General features: G+C 38.3%; 1 protein-coding gene across 1 annotated transcript; it reads left to right on the top strand.

Annotated features, from left to right (window-relative positions):
* The first annotated feature begins 125 nt into the window (after positions 1–125).
* On the top strand, positions 126–13,942 carry COPS5 (COP9 signalosome subunit 5). The gene is made up of 8 exons (XM_056331279.1): positions 126–457; positions 575–809; positions 3,518–3,646; positions 4,825–4,890; positions 6,353–6,438; positions 9,267–9,378; positions 10,112–10,260; positions 13,543–13,942. The coding sequence occupies exons 1-8, from the start codon at positions 297–299 to the stop codon at positions 13,625–13,627; spliced, it is 1,023 nt and encodes a 340-aa protein (XP_056187254.1). The 5' UTR covers positions 126–296; the 3' UTR covers positions 13,628–13,942.
* The last annotated feature ends 2,400 nt before the right edge of the window (positions 13,943–16,342 follow it).

The following is a 16,342-nucleotide window of genomic DNA, read 5'->3' on the forward strand; positions in this document are numbered from 1 at the left end:
CCCCAGGCGCTTCTGTCGGGCCGCAACGCGACATGCTGTGACTGGGGTGCGCTGAGCAGCCCCAGGGCGACCCGCTGGCCCTGGCAGCGCCCGCCAGCGTACGCCGCCCGGCCGCGCTCCCTCTCGCAGCGGCCGCGGCGCAGAGCCGAGCGCTCCCGCTGGGGGCGCGGCGCCGCCCGCCCTGGGCCTGCGCGGACCGTACCACCTCCCCGCAACCCCCCGCTCGCTTGGTTCCGCCGGCGCGGCGGTGAGGGGAGCCAGGACCAGGGCCGGGGCCGGGCCCGGTGCGGGGGGCGATGGCGGCGGCGGCGGGGAGCGGCGCTTCCGGGAGCGGGATGGCGCAGAAGACGTGGGAGTTGGCCAACAACATGCAGGAGGCGCAGAGCATCGACGAGATCTACAAGTACGACCGCAAGCAGCAGCAGGAGATCCTGGCGGCCAAGCCCTGGACCAAAGAGTGAGCGAGAGCGGGGCCGGGCCGGGCGGCGGGGCGGGCGGGCTGGCGGCGGGGGCCTGAGGCGCGGCCCGGGCGATGGGGCCGGCCCTGACGGCTTCCGCGGCCTCTGCCTTGCAGCCACCATTACTTCAAGTACTGCAAGATCTCGGCGCTGGCGCTCCTGAAGATGGTGATGCACGCCAGGTCGGGGGGCAACCTGGAGGTGATGGGGCTGATGCTAGGCAAGGTGGACGGGGAGACCATGATCATCATGGACAGCTTCGCCCTGCCGGTGGAGGGCACCGAGACTCGCGTCAACGCTCAGGCGGCCGCCTACGAGTACATGGCTGCGTACATTGAAAACGCCAAGCAGGTGAGGAGAGGCGGCTGCGGGTGTTTCTCCCCCTCCGCGCTGTGGCGGCGGGTCCGGTGGACTGATGGCGCCGGAACAGGCTGTGAGGTTTGCAGGCGTCCCCACCCCCACCCCCAGTGAGAAAGCGGCTGCCCAGTTGCCCTGTTTCTTTTCAGAAATGGCTAAGAGAGGGCTGTGTCAGCAGCCGGGAACACGGGGCCCTCTCAGCGTTTTCACATGTATATTTCCGTGTCTTACAGCAGGTCATCACGTACTGGGTTCTCCTTTCCAAACGTCTTGCATTGCTTCAGGAAGCATTTTCTTGGCTGCATCTGGTGGCTTGTGGAGGGAAGAAGGAGAGAGCATGTTTCTAAAAGAGCTGATACAATATGTGTTTCTAAGAACAGTATGCAAAATTAAATATAAAATATGTACGTGTCAGATATACGATTTGTAGATCAGGAATATGATATTTATTCTTACATTCTTGCTTTCTGAAGTCTTACTGCATAGCCATAGTGCTGTTTTCCATAAAAATAAAGAAGATGCATTTGTGAAGAAAATGCCAATGAAGGAATAAGTAAATTTCAGTGCAACTTAATTATTCATGTTTATAATGCGGAAATTTATATGAGCTTACTCAAATGTCTGTTGCCTGTCTTTGTCCCCCTGTATCTAGAGGTCCATGTCATGTTCAGCTTGACTATGCAGTAAACTAATTGTCACATGCAGAAGGATAACAGAAATATGAATCTAACCTATGGCTGATGTAGAAACCAGCATAGTGTATTAGAGCACCTACTGATGTGCTTCTTCCAATACAGGGCAATCCTGTACTACAAATAAGCGCTGAAATGTTTAGCTGTCCAAGCTCAAGTAGTTTTGAGGCCCAGTTTGCCCTTTGCTTTTTCTTTAATCATCAAACTGTTTTAAACCAGCTAAAATCAGAAGCCCCTTGTTTATTCACTGGAGATAATGGAGCAGTATTCGGGTTATTTTGGAGACTTTTACTTGTATTCACAGCCTTCTATACAGTTTAAGATACTTAAATAGATACGAATTAGTCTGGATCATAACATCAGAAAAGAGTAAACATAATCCAGAAGTAGCTATATCCTGAAACTGGTTTTAACAATTCATCCCTGTTTATGAGGAAATTTAGAAATCATTTATTTAGTTCCTTTTATCTGAAAATTATTAATGTCATGATGCTAATACTGTTTTTGCAGAAGAGTAGGTAACTTGAAAGATGTTTTTACCTAAACATGTAATCATACTATCCAGTTCTTAGGTAAAAATAATGGTTTTGAAAATAGTAAGTACGTAGCATAAAATTAGTATTTTTCTCATATACAGTTAGTTTGTTTTATGTTTAAAACAGTCCATGTTTATGTAGGAGTACTTCCTTGATAGGAAAAGTTTTTTCTAGTTGTTTATATTGTACAGTTTGTCTATAGTTGGTTTCACAATTTTGAAATTGAACTTGTGTGCAAATATAATTACACAGCTTTACTGGTGCTCTGGCAGAGTTTGCTTGCTGACCGTTCCACACTTGATTTTGGCAAACAGTTGATCCTGGAATAGCTCTATTTAATATTAGATTGCAAGTTGATATATTCCCCTGCATAAGTACTTTACAGACACCAGCATTCTAGTTATTTGCTTCTCCATGGGCAGGATCTGGTGTTAATACAGTTAAAATGTGTTATTCGGCTTTGAAAAATAACACGTTCTTTAGTGTTTTCTTGGTGTCTATATCTGTGTTATGGGAGTTGTAAAGAAAATATAAATAATATTCACCAATTCAAAAATAAAATAATTGTTCCATTCAGTAGGCAGTTTGGGTGTTCTGTCTCATCTCAATATTTTTCTGATTTAACCTCCCTGATGTATTTAGTGTTTGGCAAAACCAAGCAGGTGATGCATCCACACATACAACTCACAGTTAAGAACTGGCATATAGGGTTGTACCAAAATTATTCAGCTCGGTATGGAGCAGCCAGTAAGCAATTCCTGAGAGAGAATTACAAAATTAGGTGTGATAGGTGTTTATTCTGTTTGGGTTTTTGTTTTGTTTGTTTTTCTTCCAGTACTTGTACAGATAGCCAGGGGTATTCTTTGGAAACTCCTGTTTTGAGTTTTTCTGATCCTAAAAATCTCAAAAATTAATCTTCTGGCTTCCAGAGCATGCTCTGGCAATAATTTCTGTTACTTCTGGAGTTTGAAAACATGCCTCTGAAGTTATTTTTTTGAAACCTACCAATAATGTCTCTGTATGCCTCTGAGATGTGTTACTGTACTAAAAAATTAATATCTGTTCTCTACTGACATAAGATACATTATCTGAGATTATATAAACTTTATATATACTCCTAAGAAATTTCTCATCCACACTGAGGAGTCCCAGCTTACTTACCATCTTGCCATGTGAAATCTCTTCTGTACTTCAGCTGTTGCTGAAGAAGGAGCTCCTGGCTCCTTGAAGGTCTTTGTTCTGTGGTAGTAGTTGTAACAGAGAATGCTAATATTACAAGTTGTATGGTTTCTGGAAAATAATTCAGCAAAATAAGACATGGTTTTAGTATTTAGTTTAGTAAGTTAGCATCACAGGCTGTGTGTGCTCTTTCTGTCCTTACCATGTTGTGCGATGCAGAAAGGCCCAATAGAGGGCAGCTGATATTTTTGGAATGGAGATTAACACTGGGTGTGTTTTTCTTCACTGCTGTTAGGTTGGTCGTCTAGAAAATGCAATCGGCTGGTATCACAGTCACCCTGGCTATGGCTGCTGGCTCTCTGGAATTGATGTCAGTACCCAGATGCTTAATCAGCAATTTCAAGAACCCTTTGTAGCAGTCGTTGTAAGTACTGGGTGATAGTTGATAAAAACGCATAGCAAACTATGCTGAGGGGAGAATAACTTGTACATTTCCGACTTAACATTCTAGTAGTGTGTATTTTGCATGGTGGAAGTGTTAGATCCAAATTTTGAATTGGTACTGCTCCTTTTGCTTTGCTGGCCATGTACTGATCAAACCAGTGGTATTCCTTACTGAGGCCATTTTCACTGCATTGTTCCAGGTGTGGTATCTCTGTAGGAATCCATACATCACTCTTAACTTAAAGTTCTGCTTGGTACTTTCGCAAAAAAAAGTATCGAGCAGCCCATATTCAATCTCCTGCAACAGAACAAAAATCTGTTTCTTTTGTTGTGTTCGTTGGTTCTGTCGAAATAGAACAAAATGTGTTCACAAAGTTCTGTTACTTGGCATCTAAAATGCCTTTTAAATTAAATTAGTAGCATAGTACAGGTAGAAGACATATCTTAAAAAAAAAAATCCAAAGAAACTCTTCAGGCCCTTGAAGGTCTTCCAGGCTTCAGATCACATTTGAAATCAAAACTAAACCTTATTTTAAATAATATTTGTATAACCATCACTAGTGAAGCAAATAAAGGGAAAAAGACTGAAATTAGTCAGGAGTATAACTCTGATGGAATTACAAATGACCCTTAAGAAGTATTTCCACCGTGCGAGTTTTCTTATGACATAGTTTCACAGATTCAGAACACTTTCCTTGGGACTGCTTCCCCCCTTCCCCACCCCACCCCCCTTCTTTTTTTAATTGCTTTTAAAATTAAACAGGGCGTGAGTATATATGTTTGCAAGGAGTTTGCTTCATTAGTTTCCTGTATTTAGGAATATGCAGCGGATCCCATAATACTTTTTCTTACCTCTAGGGGTTATAAGATTAAAATGCAGATATTTATTATGGTTTATTGATTGTTCTTAAGTGCAATTTCTTTAAAGTATTTGGGAAATAAAATGAGTTTGAAAACATGGTCCACAGAAGGCTATTAATATTCCCATCTTTTCAGAGAGTCTCGTACCAACAGACGCCAACTGAAAAAGTACTGTTTATGACAAAACTAATACAATATGCACTAATTATATTTCTGCAATAGAATTACTGTAAAGTTAATTTATGCCTGTAATAATTTATAAAATGCACATAACAAGCATTATTTGTATTTCTACAGATTGATCCAACAAGAACAATATCTGCAGGAAAAGTAAATCTTGGAGCATTTAGGACATATCCTAAGGTAAATAGTTAAAATTATTAGTGCGTGATCACTGAACTGTTTTTAAATCAGTAATAGATTGATTCTAACAATTACTGTAGTTTGATCATCTGACTGATCTACTCTGTTCTACTGTATGTTATTGTTCATTCACAAAGAAAAGACTAAAAGAAAAAGATGTGCTGATATATTGGTTATTGCATGTTTTTGGATATTGATTACACTTACAAAGGTTGACTTCTAGTTTGTTTTTCATAGATTTTTGGCAGTATTAAATCAAGTAGACTGCCTAAATAGTGGAGCTGTTCTTAATATATAGCTCCATGTAACTATTTTTTTAGTGGATATAGTGGTAGGTGGTATTCATCAAAATAGTCATGTTAATTCTTTAACATATTTTACACCTAAACCCAGATGTTAATAGCATGTTTAATATGTTTTGATATGCTTTCCATTTTAGGAAAGGAAGACTCAAAACTATCTACTTAAGTCTTTTTAATAAATACCACAAATCTTCACAAAATAATGTACAAAAAAAAGTTAATTATACAATATGGAAGGGTTAGGCTAAAACCTAGAGAATTACATAAATATGAGAGATCTAGATCTCCAAATGCAGTCTTTTATTTATACTTCTGGCAGAAATACAACAGTGCTATTTCATTTCAATCTAATAAAAGTTCAGGTATATCAAGTATCCAGTTATTATTGACTCATCAAGAAGTTCAGGCTGACATCTAGTAAAACTGTAATTAACAGTAATGTTTGTGAGAGGTTCCTAGCTGCATTCAAGTATTACTTTTCTGAACAAATACACAAGAGATCTTAGAACAGTTTGTGATTCAGGAGAAAATTCAATAGGCAAAACCACTTCATAAATACTTCAAGAATTCTGAGCAGGGAGAAGAATCCTGCACCTGAAAACCAAACTGTATATACAAAACGCATATTAGAAGCCTACTGTTAGGGAGTCCTCATGGTGATCTGCAGGCAGTTCTTGCCTAGTTAGTACCTGTGAGTGGCACCATCTTGGCTATATAAGTAACTGAGATGTTAGGTATCCCTAAGGCATATCTAAGGCATGGCTGTTTCTTCCCTCTTCTCATGCCTCCTATCCTCCCTCAAAAAAGGACTGAAATAACTTCTAAGAATAGGTAGAGAATTACTGTCTTAGAAGAAGTTTGCTCTTTCATTGATTTAAGAAATTACCTAATCATAGCTTGCCATCTTACTTGTTTGAAAAATCTCAACTATGACTACTAGTTTACTTCCAACATGCTTTTTGATTGACCTGAAAATGTAATGACTACTGGTAAGGCAAAAGAAAATTCCAAATTTCAGGCTACTGGGGAAATTCATTTTCCCTAGGAAGAATAAAGTAGAATTGCATAAACTAGAGTTTTTCTGAAGTGCTTTCAGAGGGTTTAAGCATTTTAAAAAGTCCCTTAATTACTGTCCTTTTTGCCCTTTGTTTAATTTTTAGGGCTATAAACCTCCAGATGAAGGTCCCTCTGAATACCAGACTATTCCACTTAATAAAATAGAAGACTTTGGTGTGCACTGTAAACAGTAAGTAACATAACAACTACTAACTCTAGCACAAGTTCTCAATTTTTGTGTTTAGGTTAGTGATTCAGTACAGAAAAGTACATTTCTTTAAGTGTTTCAAGTCTAAAAGTTCTTTGTTGCTTTAGCACTGTTTTTTGAAAAAGTGTTATTGTTGTTTATCAGGAGATCTTTTAAGGGAGAACTGCCACAAAGATGAAGATTAGCTCTGTTAAAAGCTTTAGCAGTTCATTCCTGAACACCTTTAAGCAGCGTTTTTTTCTTAGGGCAGGGAGGAAAGGGTCAGATATAGACTTAGCAGTGGGGCTAGGAAGACTGTAATCTTCCTAGTCAGCTCTTCGGAGTAGTGGCAAGTGCCATGCATCTTGTTATCCTACATCACTGGGCATGTTAAGATTTTTTCTGTCTTTGGTAGGATTGGAAAGAGGAACTGCTTCAAAGGTAACATCAGCAACAGGAAAAATCACTGCTTTTTCTGTCCTGCTAATTTACTTTCCATTAATTAAAAAGGTAGTATAGTTTTAACCATTCTTTCTTTAACTGTTCTATCCCAGCCACGTGTTCCTTGCTTCATACCTTCATTTACTTACTTGGCAAGGCATTTGTTTTGCTGGTCTGGTTCCATGATCTGGCCCAACTTGTGGAAGCACGTACATTCTTGCTGGTTAAGCTAAGGTGGGGTGGAAAGTAGAGACAGATGTTGGAGACACAGGGTTTGCAAAGGAAAGATGGGACTGCTTCTTTCAATAACAGCCTGGTTTCAATTCTACCTTCAGGTGTTTGACAGGCCCTACAATTTAAGCAGCTGTGTACAGAGAACTTGAAGATCTGATTGACACCCATGTGTCCTGTAGACTGTTGCGTAGTTTTTTCCACAGTTCTGTTGCATGGATATCTGTTCTTCAGTGCACTTTATAGTTGCCAGTGCATTTATAGTTGCGTGCAAAGTTTGACACTGAAGAGATGAAGAAATTAAAACAGTTGGAATTAGTCTTCCTATTCAATTTGAGGAAAAATCCATAACAGTAGCTACACAGAAATCTTTGCAGAACTGTAATGTTCCCGTCATTTCAGAGGTCTGGCATTAGCCATAAATAAACCCATGCTTTTAAGGAAGATATGTTTCATCCTTTCTATTTTAGAGGTTTGGGAGAGCTGCTTGGTGGTTTTTTTGAAGTTGGAAGTGCTTAATAGTTATCATTCTAATCTCCATTTCAGGGAGCTGGCTTCTTGTACAAGCCATTTCTTTCCTTCCAGACCAAGAAAATATTTTCCAGTCTTTCCCAGAAGGAAAAAGCTGTTAGGCAAAGAGAAGAAAAAAAAACTGGAAATGTGTCACATTACTGAATTACAGATAATACAAAATATTAGATTGGTGGTGTCCTCTCAGGAGTATGGGTAGTCTGACTAAGAATTAAAAGTTGAGAACTTGAATGATGATCATAGAACCGTGGGATCATTTAGGCTGGAAAAGATCTTTTAAGATCATAGAGTCCAGCTGTTAACCTAGATACCAAGTCTATCATTAAACCCTGTTCTAAGCGCCACATCTATTAGTCTTTTAAATGCCTCCAGGGATGGTAACTCAACCACCTCCCTGGGCAGCCTGTTCCAGTGCTTGTCAACTATTTTGGTGAAAAATTTTTTCCTCATATCCAATGTAAACCTCCTCTGGCACAACTTGAGGCAGTTTCCTCTTGCCCTGTCACTTCTTACCTGGAAGAAGAGACCCAACACCCACCTCACTGCAGCATCCTTTCAGGTAGCTGAAGAGAGCAGTAAGGTCTCCCTTGAGCCTTCTTTTCTCCAAGCGAAGCAATCCCAGTACCCTCAGCTGCACATCATAAGGCTTCTCTAGACCCTTAATGATCCTGTCTGTTTGGAATGCCAGTGACTTCATAGTAGCAGTCTGAATAATCCTAGTCAAACTTCTCTCTTTTAATTGGTGTTCAATGCCCAAATACAGCTGCTTCCATTTTATTTTTTTAAGCAAGTTTATTACACAATTCCTCCAACAACTTGGATTTCACTTTGAATGTGCCACATGTCTATGAAGAACTGACCTGCTACCTCATTTTTCTTTATATATGTGAAATAAAGGTATTTGTTCTATCACAGAAATATTAGTGTTGTGTGTTGGTGAACTTCAAAGCATTGTTATCTCAGATGGAATTTCTTACAGAAATGCTAAGCAAAATAACTTTCCAGAGCAATCAAGAGATAATATGATTATTGATAACCTGCTTGGGAATTTCCTGATCAACATTAAGTTTAATATAGCTCTTTAATGTTGCTGTAATTTACCAACACAAATGACTTTGCATAGCTCAGCTTTCAGTCTGCTTTATCATCTCTTGTGATTTCTTAGCACCACTAAAGCCTGGCTTTTAAAATGGGTGTGGTAGAGTGTAAGATGGTTTGCCTGTTTGTACCATTTACTTCTGTCAGACGTTCCTAATTGATTAGAGGTGATATATGCAGAACTGTAACCATCTGTAAGTGGCAATTATAGTATTAAAGATCTTAGAATCATTGAATTGCACAAGTTGTTAAGAGAATAATTTAAAAAAACTTGCAATCTCATTAAAGAGAACACAGCAATATATGTGGGGGTTATGTATACCTGTGTTAAAGCTATATATGAAACACTTTTGGAAAATCTTTTAGAGTTAGAATTGGAACTGAGGGTAACTTTTATTGTTCAGTGCTTCAAATTTTTGAAGATATTTGCCATTGATAGCGATTTTTTTGAGATACGTGTGCTTTAGGTGTTAAAGGAAAATGACACATTTAGATGAAAGCTTATTTTGTTTGCATGTTTGTTTTTAAAGGTATTATGCTTTAGAAGTCTCGTACTTTAAATCATCTTTGGATCGTAAATTGCTTGAGCTTCTATGGAACAAGTACTGGGTGAACACTCTCAGTTCTTCTAGTTTGCTTACTGTAAGTACCGTGGTATGCTTTCATGTGCATATATGAATTCATTAGTGCTGAAAGCCAGACCCTCTACTGTAAAATGCTTAATGGGACACTGATATAGATAGATCCCACATTATGAATCTATTTGTCAGATTAAAGAAAGGAAGGTTTTCTTAATTATAAATACTGGAATGTTCCTATATTTGCTCTTTAAAAGTAAAAGGTGAGAATAACTTAATTTTACTGCATTCTCTATATGCTTAGATTTTGTCTTAAACACCTTTTAACCTTGTATCTCTTTACAGCACTGTAATGAATAGTATGCCTTAAAATAGTGCTATTGAATAAGTAAACACTTTTTTAAAAAAAATCAAACCCCAAAAAAACAATTGAACTGTTACAGCAAGCTTGCAACATAAATACTGCAGGTAGACCTTCAATGTACAGCTCAACATCAAAAACTTCCTTCTGCAAAAGCCGATTGTATACCTTTTCTTGCCGTCAGAACCAACTGAATTTCACTTATTATTTTGTAACTTAGGTCATAGGTGGAAAGTAATAGAGAGTGCTCATTTCAGGCTTTAGGCATTAAGCATTTGTCAGCTTCTGTTGCCACTTCTGTATCACTTGCAGATACAGGTTAAAATGTGCAGTGCTACAGTCTTAAAAGCTGTTTTCAGATTTTGTTTATTTTGTGTGTAAATGCTGGAATTTATAGCTTAGAATTCAGTATGTTTATTGCCTTCTTTCTCCTAAGAATGCAGACTACACCACTGGCCAAGTCTTTGATTTGTCTGAAAAATTAGAACAGTCAGAAGCTCAGCTTGGAAGGGGCAGTTTCATGCTGGGTTTAGAGACTCATGATAAGAAATCAGAAGACAAACTTGCAAAAGCAACAAGAGACAGGTAAGATCGCAGAATGGTTTGGGTTAGAAGGGACCTTAAAGATCATCTAGTTTCAACCCCCCTGCCACGGGCAGGGACACCTTCCACTAGACCAGGTTGTTCAAAGCCCCATCCAGCCTGGCCTTGAACACTTCCAGGTTTGGGGCATCCACAGCTTCTCTGGGCAACATGTTCCAGTGTCTCACCACCCTCACAATAAAGAATTTATTCCTAATATCTAATCTAAACCTACTCTCTTTTAGTTTAATGCATCCATGTGTTCATCCCTGTAAAAAGTGATGTTTTGTTTTGAATTTATATCATGCCTTTAATTGTAACCTACCTTGATTATAGGTAGGAATGATCAGATTATAGATAGGAATAAGAAAATCTAGCCTTTACTACACCTAAAATGGCTTTTCAATCTTTGTTTCTGGAATAAATAGTTTATTAAACAAAAGATCCCTATTAAATTGCGTCAGTAGATGGCAAACCAAAAAAGATGTTTTCTGTCAAATGCAAAATGGTAGTATTGCTAGAAAATAGCACATTTTATGTGGTTAATGAGGTTTAAACTAACAGTAAATAATATTATTATATAGAATGTGATTTTAAGAGTTAGTGCTAACAGTCCAGTAAGTTTAGTTTACAGTTGTGTAATATTTCCACTCACTTAAATATTTAAGAAGTCCCTTTTTTCCATATTTCTTAATTAATACATCCTTTTCCCACAAACAAAGAAGGGTGGCTTTTTGGTTTGGGTTGGGTTGGGTTTGGGGTTTTGGGGTTTTTTTAGAAGTAGATTTACAGACATTCTGGCCTTTATATTTAGCTACCCTGCCTGATAGCAAATACTTGCTATTATCAGTTAATGAACTTACCGCCACTGAGTGTACAGCATTATTTCAAAGCCATTGTAGTGTCTTCCCTCAGTGTCCTTATATGTTTATTGGTAGTCAGCCCTTTTCTTTTGTGAACTTTGAAGTACAAAATTTGCTTCTCACTAATATCTTTCACCCAATAATCTTAAGAACAATATGTGTGCTTTAGACTATCTAGTGTTACGGTTACCATTTTTCCAAGTTAAAATCTTTAACAAAGAGTAATAGTATCCAACAAGTCATACAGTATCTTGGGCTGTTCAAGAACATTGTATTTGGCAAATTTCAGACTTTGAAAACCAAGAAGTACTGTACTGTACATGCTAGTACAATCTGAGGTCCATCTGTGGAGAAGACAGGACTCACCTGCATGCATCTTAGGAGTGTTCTGAGTGAGATACAATTCCATTTAATAAGGAACAATTCTGTAGAATCCCTTGGAACAGACAGAAAAAATTGGCATAAAATCTAGGATGTTCAGCTCCAGATCTGGTGGCTTCCTGGTCCTCTTCCTCATCATTTTATCCTGATACGTAGAACAGTTTCTTGTATTTTTTCTTCCCCACCCACCCACCTTGCCCCCGTTAGCAATGTGTGCCATAGTACAAACTTTACTAAGGAGCTGATTTTTGAGATACCAGATTAGTGGCAAGTTTAATGATAGCTAAAAAAATCAAGAGACAAAACGGAAGCCTTTTGTGAAGAGACTTGATTTATAAATAAATAATTTTATTTACATCATGTTCAGTATGACTCAGGTGAACATGGACTTTGCTTTAATAAGGAGAGGAGTCATCCTTTGTTCCACAGTAAGCAGTGAGGGAATACCTGCAAATGTAATATGGTCATTGCTAAATGGAATCAGCGTTGCTGTTGTGCTAGTGTCTTCTGTGCATTTGTTTCCATGTTACGGAAAGTAAACAGCTTGTACAACTTTTCTAACAAACATGTTTGACTAGGAGGAGGGTTAACTTTACAGAAGTTAATACCCATTTAGATTATTTTAGCTGTAGAATACATTTGCAGTGGAAGGCTATTGCTAACTCCCAACAGCCATGTTAAGTGATAACACCTAGTTCCTGTGGTGAAACAGTTACAATAGCAATGCTTTAAAGCCATGAGAAAGATGGAGTTGCTGACAAGTTTGCTTTGATTTTGATCCCTTGTTGGTGTGCCATAATACTGATGGCATTTTATTTTCACATGACTCTCACATGCTTACAGTTACTCTAAGAAATAACTCCTCCTCTGATCATCCTACCATATTCTTGCAGCGATTTTTGTTTCCTGTTTTTATTTAGTAATCATCGGTAGTTTATAAATTGTAAGACTGAAAGGGATTGTTGTTGTCATCAATTCTGCTTTCCTGTGTAACAGGCTACTGTAGTTCCCAAAATGGATTGTAACACTTCTACAGATCCATGTTTTTCTTCAACTAATAATCTTTCCTAAGAAAAAAGACAGTAGAAGACTTGTGCAGACACCAGGACAATTGATGCTGTGGCACCTAAATTACTTCCAGGAAGTAAAATTGCAAAGTTTGCTAAAGGGCTATCGGGTGTACCTTTTATAGGAAGAACGCTGTAAAACTTTAACATCAAAGGTGCTTACGCTTGGCTGTATGATATCTTCATATCTGTACATACACATCTCTTAAGAGCTGTTCTCTAAGAGTATGCGTGCATTGGCCAATCTGTGCTCCAGGCTGGCTTCCTTTGTGGAGGATTCCTTTATCTAGTAGTAATGTATGCCTATTCTCCATGCCTTCAGGGCTGATCCATCTTTTGCATTTGTATATTTTGTTTTGAGACATTTTTATTTGTTAGCTTGACCCTACATCCCCGAGCGAGCCACACTGGATGCAACTTGGATCAATAAGAATCCTTTCAGCTCTTTGGGGGTTTTGTACATGTTTCATATTTGGAGTAATAACTGATCAGCTCTATACACATATCCTTTAATGTTCTCTGTAAAGTTTCTCAGAGGAGCTATGGTTACTGTGCATTGCTGGCCTGGAGTTGGGCAAGGAGATAAAGTTGAGAACAGTGAGAGCCTTCAGGTATTGGTAACAGCTGGTAGCTCCATTCCCCCAGGGATTATTTTTTTTTAATCATTTTTTTTGGTTCAGATGGCCACAGAGCTCACTTGCTGTTGTTAATGTAAGGTGTCCTAAACTGACAGACAAAGAAGTCTTCTGGAATTGGTCTTTGTGTGTATAGTGCTTGTCAGTTTGCTTTTTAAGTACCAAAAAGCTATTGGCAACAATGGCTAAATTGCTGCATGTGACTTTTCCTTTCTGGACAGTTGTTAAGATTCATGGGGTTATGGGCACCCTGAACTTCCAAAACAGCTGAATATCTTCAGACAAAATGACAGTTCAGCCTAGTGTTTGGCCAATGTTGAATTTATGCTTGTTTTTCAGCTGCAAGACCACCATAGAAGCTATACATGGATTGATGTCTCAGGTTATTAAGGATAAACTTTTTAATCAAATTAATATAGCTTGAAGTGCATCACCAGCTGATACGCATCTCCAAAGCAGAAAAAGTCGTCGTTTCTTTTGCTTGGACTTGTTCAATTTGGGAAATGAAGCTGGAGTGGAAAATTACTCATTTAATCTGTAGTACTTTAATATTTCCCACCTGTCTGACCAGTTTTAAAGAACAAAATGTTCTGAAATGTAGTGCAACTTTTTGTTCTTTATCATAAAACAACCAGTTTGGAGAATTGTTCCAAAAGAAAAATAAATGTGACTTACTGGATTTTGCTCTTAGGTATTTATCTCTATTATCCAACTGCAATAAAACAATTTTGAAAATGCATGAGTGTTTGGGGGCTTGAATTTTTTTGGCAAACATTCATCTCCTCTTACTCTTTCTTACTGTTCCACAGAACAGTTCTTGTCCACTCCAGTAGATTAGATAGGTAACCTATGCAGTGTAAGAAGTTTTGTTTCTCAGGTTTTTTGTTTCTGTTTTATTTCAAGAATTTAAATCCTATTTGCTTATCACTTAACAAGTTATTAAATCTAATGGAGCCTTTCCTGATTTAGTTTTACTGGTCCAGCTAGAAGTGGTTTCTTCTTACAGTGACGAAACATTCATGCATGGTATAGCAGTATTTTGTTTGTTGCTTCATGCTCGTTATGGACATTTTGTATTCCTTAGTAGTCAAGTAATGATCATTCTGCAGCGAAACTAATAATAATGTTATATACATGTGGGTTTTTTTCTCCTGCTCACCTTCTATTGCTTGTCATAGTCACTTGTTGCATGCAAAGGAACAAAATGAAAAATTGTCTCTGAAATATGCATTAGGCTAATTTAGGGCCACAGATACTAAAATGCATTAATCATAATTGCTGGCTTACAACATCATGTTGCTGCAGGGCTGATCTAAGTTTGTTTTGGAGGCTTTCATACTGCATTTCAATAATTCAAGATGTTTGGGTTTCTTTTAAGTTTTTATCCTTAATCCTGAGTTTCCTGGGGTTTTTGGAATGTTTACTTTTGGGATAATTTATGCTTTATACAGTATGCCATTACACTCTATACCTTAAGTAACTGATAGTCTTTTTAAACCTTAACTCTGCCTTGATGTGGGTTTTGTTTTTGTTTTGGTCTGGAAATTTTAATAGCTATTATTCATTTGGAGCATTTCATCCAAATGGATTCCAATGTATTTGAAGCTAAGATGCAAGTTATACAATGGGAAGTTATTGTTCAGAAGGGAAATGCAAATACCCTGAAGCAGGAATTCATCAAGAGTTCTAAAGCAGCAGCATCCAGCAGTATAGGAAAAATATATTTAATCAGAGCTGAGATAATTATCAGATGTGCAGTTTTACTGAACAGTTCTATGCTTCTTCCAGCATTGCAGTGGCGGTGGGGAGGCAGGAGAAGAAAGCTGTGGTATTTTAATATTCAAAGCTGTTAGTTTTCTTGGAAATGGCATCGACAGACTTCAGTACAAGCAAGCACAGCACATAAGCCCACAGCAATACCTTTTAAGTTCAAGGAAGGCACAGCAAGTTTTCCTGGCCAGTAGTTTTTCCGAAGTTTCTTCTACAAGTGTCTGTGAGAGTTGAAATTTTAGCACACGGCCCCTGCCCCACTCAATATGTGTTTATGCAAAGAGGTACACTCTCTTGGGAGAGAAATATCTATCAGGAAATATAACCTATGTTGCCACTTCGTAGAATTCTCTTTGCATAACGTGATCCAAAATTGTGGACGTGTATCTACCAGAAATAAATATAATAGTTCAATCTCATATTAAGTCTATTTAGCCTATTTAAACTGTCCTCATTTGTGATAGCAGTGGGCTTAAATTTCACGTGCGTAGGCTCTGACTGAATGGTTTTAGTTACAGTTGGCTTTAAAATACCAAGTTGTTTTACAAGCTGTAGCAATATGAATGCTACAGTTGTCCATTGCGTTAGGTGTGTTGTTCCTTGCTGAGTATATAGTGTTATAACTCAATTTAAAATCATATCAAGTAATTTTTTTGATGGCTGAAGTAAGCAAGCATACAAAAATCAAGTGCCTTTGACATTTTAATAAATAAAAATCCAATTCAGTGGCCACAACTAATGTCTTCATCTAACAGTATTTGCCAACTGATAATAAAATTATGGAATGCTGAACTGTATTTGAACTTCTTCCCTCTTCTGTTCTTCTGTTTTTCTTTTTTTAAGTTGTCCTACATGCTCACCTTTCTTATGTATGCAACATTTCAACAATTTACACATTCTAATCTCAACAAAATCCAGAGACATATGTATATTTGTAACAATCAAATACCAAGGACTAAGCTGTAATTCCTGATAAAAGTAGCAGTTTGCCTTTATTGTGCACAGGCTTTAAGAAGAGCCTTTCAGATTTATTCTGTGATAACTAGGACAGTCAAAGATGCTTCACTTGCTCTATCAGATCTCCTTCTCTTTGGAAGTTCCCTTCAAATGTTTGGTAAGAACTGGAATGGCAGCTCCTATAAATTAATTTTCTTGCCTGAAAATTGAATGGTTGTGCTTCTGTTGCCATATGGAACCAGAAAAAAAGGCGTATTTTTTCTTGCCTTTCTCTTTTTTAAATTTACTGAATGGCATAAAGCAGTTGGGAGAGTCTGGCTTCTCTTTCTGTTCGCCTGTCGTCCTAATCAATTCTACCTAAAATGCAAATAGGCAAGAGAAGAGAAGGGGTTATGGGAAGCACCCTGCTGGT

Source organism: Falco biarmicus, chromosome 3, assembly GCF_023638135.1.
Source record: "Falco biarmicus isolate bFalBia1 chromosome 3, bFalBia1.pri, whole genome shotgun sequence".
NCBI lineage: Eukaryota > Metazoa > Chordata > Aves > Falconiformes > Falconidae > Falco > Falco biarmicus.

Excerpts from the sequence above, each read along its gene's own strand:
- COPS5 (XM_056331279.1), top strand. The coding sequence starts at position 297 with ATGGCGGCGGCGGCGGGGAGCGGCGCTTCCGGGAGCGGGATGGCGCAG. Across the intron at positions 810-3,517 it reads ACATTGAAAACGCCAAGCAG|GTTGGTCGTCTAGAAAATGC; the intron begins GTGAGGAGAGGC and ends CACTGCTGTTAG. Across the intron at positions 10,261-13,542 it reads GCAAAAGCAACAAGAGACAG|CTGCAAGACCACCATAGAAG; the intron begins GTAAGATCGCAG and ends CTTGTTTTTCAG.